Genomic DNA, 7,017 nt, shown 5'->3' on the forward strand with positions numbered 1-7,017 from the left:
TAATGGGGCGTGTGTTGGGACTGTAGCTGGTCAGTAATGGGGCGTGTGTTGTGACTGTAGCTGGTCAGTAATGGGGCGTGTGTTGGGACTGTAGCTGGTCAGTAATGGGGCGTGTGTTGGGACAGTAGCTGGTCAGTAATGGGGCGTGTGTTGTGACTGTAGCTGGTCAGTAATGGGGCGTGTGTTGGGACTGTAGCAGGTCAGTAATGGGGCGTGTGTTGGGACTGTAGCTGGTCAGTAATGGGGCGTGTGTTGGGACTGTAGCAGGTCAGTAATGGGGCGTGTGTTGGGACTGTAGCAGGTCAGTAATGGGGCGTGTGTTGTGACTGCAGCTGGTCAGTAATGGGGCGTGTGTTGGGACTGTAGCTGGTCAGTAATGGGGTGTGTGTTGGGACTGTAGCAGGTCAGTAATGGGGCGTGTGTTGTGACTGTAGCTGGTCAGTAATGGGGCGTGTGTTGGGACTGTAGCTGGTCAGTAATGGGGCGTGTGTTGGGACTGTAGCTGGTCAGTAATGGGGCGTGTGTTGTGACTGTAGCTGGTCAGTAATGGGGCGTGTGTTGGGACTGTAGCTGGTCAGTAATGGGGCGTGTGTTGGGACTGCAGATGGTCAGTAATGGGGCGTGTGTTGGGACTGCAGATGGTCAGTAATGGGGCGTGTGTTGGGACTGCAGCTGGTCAGTAATGGGGTGTCTATTGCAGGAGATTGGCAGGATCTCCATCGAGATGAACGGAACTCTGGAAGATCAGCTGACCAATGTGAGAGACTATAAGGAGAGCATCACAGAATACAAGCCCAATATGGAGCAGCTGGAACAGGTCTACAAGCTCATCCAAGAGGCCCTCATCTTTGACAACATGTACACACAATACACTATGGAGGTACGTCCACACTACTGGTTCAGTACAGTCAGGCCTTTGTGATACAATATAATGTTACAAGGAGTCTTATATTTATATTCTTTCGTTTCCTGTTATTATAAAACTATAAATTCTGTAAATGATTATCTACAGATGACGTAAGAAGACAGACTACTCGATATTGATTTGGCTTTGGTTGTCATGATCAATGTCCAAAACATGTCTGTTTTATGTTTGTTGCCACTGTCATTAGCACTCACTCTTGTTCTGAATGCTACATCAACACTCTGTCTCTATAGCACCTGCGGGTCAGCTGGGAGCAGCTCCTCACCACCATTGCCCGGACCATCAGTGAGATTGAGAACCAGATTCTGACACGTGACGCCAAAGGCATCAGCCAGGAACAGCTGCATGAATACCGCGCTTCCTTCAACCACTTCGACAAGGTCAGGGCCTCCCTCCTCTGCTCAGTGGCACATAGGTGGTTTGATGTTTTAATTGTTCATGTTCACTCGCTTTAAATTCAAAGCAGAAATTAGAGAGGGTGTTAAAAACCTGGAGGGAAGCCCAACTTTAAACCTGGGCTGTGCTGAGAAATGTTTAGCCATCTCTCCGTGGTAAGTCAGTTATAAATGACTTAAAGAGCATTTGAGTCTGAAGACGAGCACTCCTCACAGACCATAATGTGTGTGTGCATCCCACTATCATCATGAAAGCGGGCCACTACCTTGGAATTCTCCATCATTGACATGCCATTATTTGAGATGTTCGTCTGTGTGGTATTGTTTAACACCCTCCATGTTCCATCTGTGTGTGAATGCGTGCGGCTGCTGCCTCATCCTCTCCCTGGTTGGACTCCCACTGCAGGACCACAGTGGTGCACTCATCGCAGAGGAGTTCAAGGCCTGCCTGATCAGTTTGGGCTATGATGTAGAGAACGACAAGCAGGTACTGGAGCAAAGGCTCTCTGCATGGACACACTGACTTGTGCTGGCTGCTGCTATGTGTGTGTCCTCAGGCCCCTTGTGTCTGCTGGCTCTGTGGAATACTCTTTAACTGTTTGTGCTTTATCTTTTCAACCCAAACCTACACCCTTTTGCCTCTCTGTCACCTGCCCCTCTCTACCCCTCACATACTCACTGGTCTGTTGGTGTACCTCTAAATGCCCCCTTGGTATTGCTATGGTGACCGGCAGAAGCGCTCTGGACAGATGGTCGCAGAGGATTTTCGGGCTTTGCTCATTTCCACTGGAAACAGCTTGGTACTGGTGCATCTTAAAGCATGCAAGGCACCTGCAGGTCGTAACACTTTTAGCTGTAGGTTTCAGTTCTGGACTGGCTGACCAATAGCCTTCTTGCTCTCAAAAACTGGCATTTGGTCTGGTGCTGTTAAAGGCCTCCAAATGCCAAATGCCTTCCTGACATGAAATACAAATATTCAGAGTAAAGCAAAAAACCAAGGCCCTAGTCCTCCCACATCATAACTCTCTATTTACATTTAAAAAGCCTTTATTGTGCTGGGCAGTTGAACTATAAAATCTTTAAAACATACTGCTGGTTTCTTCCACGCGTATTGGCTCCAACAAGCCTTTGTCAAGAAGTTCTTCTTGTGCCTTGTTTTTTTTGTTTTTCTTTTGAGTCTTTGTTCCCCAAACACCAAAGAGCACCTTCCCCCCAACAAAACCCATTTTCTTATTGACTTCCTGAGCACTTTGCAATTGGGCAACAACATGAATATTTGTACAGGAAAAAAATTGACAATTTTACGATTATGATTTAATTTTAGATTTTCTATGTATGTTATATATTTTTCATGCAGTATTTACAGTACGATATATATGCTTCCAAATTGGCTTATACACATCGCAGTACTCCATTCAATCAGTTCAAAACTCTGGGCAATGCATGAAGTGTGAAACACAGGGAGCAGCATCGAGGGGAGAGAAAAGTTAACCAAGACAAGTTCGTTATTCTAACCTGTTTTAGTTGTGTTTCCTGTGGTTCAGGGTGAATTGCTGCTTGTTAGCAGTGAGCTAAAGTAGGCTGATGCAGTTGGTCAGGTCTAGGTTCAGCAACGATATGAACCCAAAAAATGAGATCAGCTGACGACCTGAACATCCGGAATGATGTGTTAGATGGTACAAACATATTCCAAGATGACAGTGTGGCAGTCAATCCATCTCATACTGGCTTTGTCCAGATCAGAAAAAGTCATTGAGAATTTTTGGGATGTGCTGGAGAAGGCTTTGCGCAGTGGTCATACTCTCCATCATCAATACAAAATCTAGGTGAAAAATGAACGTCACACTCGAGCCTTTTGACATTCCAGAAGCTTTTAGAAGGAATGCCACAGTGATTGGTGCTGGAACCAGAGCTAAAAGCGCTACAACCAAATATTAAAGTGTGACCTTTTTGTTGTGATTACTTTTTTTTTGGTCATTATGTTGGGTTGAAAAAGACAAATAGTGGAACTGCTCCTGTCCATCCTCCTTGTTACCGAACAAGTAGTTTCAGCCATTTTACACTTTTAAAGCACTAGATACATGTGATGTGATGCAACCACTTTTGATTAGGAAACTGGCCACGGGCGTAAGGCTTGATGATTCTTGCCAATCACTCAAATGCACAAGGCCCCCCAAAATCTGCTCAGCCCTCACATGTTTGCATGCTCTCTGTGTGTCACAACTGCATTCCTTAGTTAAGTTACTACAATGTTACTTTCCACCTGTTGTTTAATTTAGCCTGAAAATTCCGCAGTTCTTTTGCGCGCTCTGGGAAGTGGCGGCCTGCAGGTGGCGCCTGTGTGTCTGTCTGTGTACGTCTGTGTACAGCTTGTTCTCTGAGGAGGAATGGGCCTGGATACAACTCAACCATTTACAGAAATTCAGTTACAAAAGATATAACTCCACATCGTCAGCATTATGGTTCGCTCTTCAGAAATAAGCATACTTATTACTGAATATAAATAAAGATGGTATAGTATGGTAAGATAATAAATATGCTAGACGGAGATGAAGTGAGTATATAAAAAAATTGTACTGGCACCATTTTGGATAGAGCTGGTATGGACTGTGTCCAAGCCCAGATTGCCGTGTGGCGCTCTCAGTTTGGGTCATGTTTGAGAGTAGATCAAATATCAGAGCCGCCATTTGCCCCTTTCAATTTTAATTGGAAAATGTGGTCTTGCCTAATAATTCTCCATCTCAAGTATGGGCTGTGTAACCATAGTGTGGGCTGGCGCTGAATTTTGGTCTGCTCCCTCACTCCAGCCTGGTCCTGTCCGCGGGTTCACCTCTCTGTTGCTTTCAGGGTGATGCAGAGTTTGCACGGATCATGGGGATCGTGGACCCAAACAACAGTGGCGCGGTTACCTTCCAGGCCTTCATCGACTTCATGTCCAGAGAAACCACAGATACAGACACAGCTGACCAGGTCATCGCCTCATTCAAGATCTTGGCGGGAGACAAGGTGAGCCCGCCGCATTGGCGCTGTACCTGCCAATTTCGAGTATAATCTGCCAATATTTACAGCCTAATTCCTCACTTCCAATATACTGTATGTGCCATGTCCATGTTGAGGCGAGCTGCGCATGTGCAAACTCAGAGTAGGGATGGGATCCGGTGTCATAATGGCCACGTATGCCGGTCCACCCGGACCGATAAGCTCCAGCCTTAACGGTATTCTTAACGGGGCGGCCGCTAATCACACGGGCTCAAATAAGCACTAAAAAAGGGCAATGCATTATGGTATTGCGCAAGTAGCAAATCGAAGCGCACTTACTAATGCTAATGCTAGTGGTAACTTCCACAACGGCATATGTCAGTCAAATAAAAGTTTGTGATTTCTGTAAGTCCTCTTCTTTACAAAGACGTTTACCTGGGATCAGGGGTGAGTTCTGCCGGATATGACGCAGGCGGCATGTGGCATATTCTTTAAACAAGGAAGTTAATAGCTCTGCAATGACGTTGGCCGTAAGAGCAGTGAGGAAGCTTTGAAAACTTCTCCTACGTTAGAAAAAGTGTGTAGTAAGCCGCTTACATGGATTTGCCAGTGAGAGTAGAGCGAGAGTGCGCCCCCTACTGATTCACACCTTCAATGATCCCATTCTTGCAGTGCTTGTTCTTTTTTAGTGCTGAAAGATCTCAGTAAGGGCCATAGCGCCTTTGCTCTGCCCCATCCCGTCAGATCTCAGAAGCCAATAAGCAGGGAAGGGCCTGGTTGGTACTTGGATGGGAGACCGTTTACATTCAACCAGGCTTCCTGGTGTTCCCAGTGCGTGAGTGGTTGGTGATGGTCGGAGGGGCAGATGGTGCAGATTGGCTGCCTCACTTCCATCAGTCTATCCCAGGGCAGCTGTGGCTACAATAGTAGCCACCACTATGTGTGAATGAATAATGCAAAGCATCTTTGAGTGTCCAGAAAAGCGCTATATAAAATCAATGCTTTATTATTATTATTATTATTATTATCATTATTATTATTATTGGCACAAGCTCTCCCTGCTCACTGGCAGATCCACGTAAGCTACCTACATCATCATCATCAGGTAAGGCTTTTGAGGAAGATTACTGGAAGTAATTGAATCTAGCAATTAATTTTCTATACATTTCTGCTGGGTCTACACCATAGTGAGAGAGATGGAGAGGGAAAATAGATTAAGAACTGTACAAGTATTTGGGCTATCAGAGCAGCTCAGGTGTCTCTACTTTCTCTACTACTAACACTTTCCCTTTTGGATAAAACTTGAGCCTGGGTGACGAGAGTAGAGTTGTGTTGCTTTGTGTGGGCGGTTGCCGAAATGGAGATCCCTGCTGTAAGTAATGGACTAGTTGCATGTTACTAACGCAGAGCCACAGGCCAGACGGACACATGATCCAAACCATTAGACGTGGAGACATCACAAATTTGCATCTGAGCATCTGAATGTTCTGGACTTATTTGTTCATTAAAATCAGATGAAATAGTGGACTTTCCTTTGTTTTTTCCTTGGGTCACCCCTAAAGTTCAGAGATTGTCCCTTGTGCCTTTGGCCTGAGAGCATTGTGCTCGGTGCTGAGACCTGGCTGAAATGTTTTTCTTACTGATGTGTTGCAGACCTACATTACGGCGGAGGAGCTGCGGAGGGAGCTGCCGCCGGACCAGGCGGAGTACTGCATAGCCCGCATGGCCCCGTACGAGGGGCCCGACGGCGTCCCTGGAGCCCTGGACTACATGTCCTTCTCCACAGCGCTGTACGGGGAGAGTGACCTGTAACGAGGTGCCACGAGCAGCCAGCAGGGGGCACACAACCGAGTTTCTGATTGGACCTTTCTGATGGAACCTTATCCGGGTTTGGCCTCTACTCAGCCTTGGTGGTTTTTAAAAGTGGAAATTAGGCGGAGCTGTAGGGAGGAGCTGTAGAGGTCAGGGGTCAGGGAGGGGCTTTTCTACACTCCTCCCTCCGTTTCAAAGAATGGGGTCCAAGCTTATATGATACTTTTTACTGTTATTTTTGTTAATTTTATCCTAACTTTTCCTAGTTGCCAGAGGATCGCGGGCATTGACATTGGCGTTGTGTGGTGCGGGCTTGTTGTGTCCCATACTTCTTATTTTTTTGCTGGACGTTTCTGGCTGTCTGTTCAGTGTTTGTTGATTTTGGGGCCGGTCGGTGAAAAGGGGCCTGAGCCCCGGGGGCTGAGGGCCGAAGCCGGTCTCCGTGCTGTACATACTTATTTTTTTCAGTGCAACAAATGACACACAGCCCCTTGTTGAGAATTACTGATTGTGGCTTTTGTGTAGGTGAGAGTAGAGCAAAATTTATATTGAAATAAAAAAAATATACACAATGGAAAATGAGTGAGGAGCACAAATTGCTCAATCATAAGTTGCAGCGTCTTTGTGTGACATTGCCTCCACAGTTCTGACTTAACACATTATTAAAGGCATTCTGCAGGTTTTTCTTACAAAAGTGATCGCTGTTAGGCAAAAGCAAGTCCTGTCCTTGATGCATAGATTTTTGGGTGAGCATTAGAGAAGCACACTGAAGGTGCCTGCATTCATGAGGAGGGGGCGGACCACAGAGAGCTGTCCGATAGGTGCAAACGAAAATGAACAAACACATACGTGGAAGAAAATCTATGCAATTGTGTAATAGTTGTGTGCTCTTTCCAGAAATGTTTT

The 7,017-nt window shown here is 46.1% G+C and overlaps 1 protein-coding gene across 5 annotated transcripts in view; it reads left to right on the top strand.

Moving 5' to 3' along the window:
• The window catches only part of actn4 (actinin, alpha 4), a 47,776-nt gene extending 40,977 nt beyond the window's left edge, over positions 1-6,799 (top strand). For 2 of the 5 annotated variants that reach the window (XM_079559398.1, XM_079559397.1), the window contains exons 18-22: positions 701-880; positions 1,159-1,305; positions 1,727-1,807; positions 4,168-4,326; positions 5,953-6,799. In XM_079559398.1, the coding sequence (XP_079415524.1) occupies positions 701-880; positions 1,159-1,305; positions 1,727-1,807; positions 4,168-4,326; positions 5,953-6,111 (726 nt within the window). In that variant the 3' untranslated portion in view covers positions 6,112-6,799. Of the gene's footprint in view, positions 1-700; positions 881-1,158; positions 1,306-1,726; positions 1,808-2,054; positions 2,121-4,167; positions 4,327-5,952 lie in introns of all 5 variants that reach the window. The other 3 variants (XM_079559401.1, XM_079559399.1, XM_079559400.1) reach the window with 3 other exon arrangements.
• Positions 6,800-7,017: the final 218 nt, after the last annotated feature.

This window comes from Gobius niger (assembly GCF_951799975.1).
Source record: "Gobius niger genome assembly, chromosome: 1".
NCBI lineage: Eukaryota > Metazoa > Chordata > Actinopteri > Gobiiformes > Gobiidae > Gobius > Gobius niger.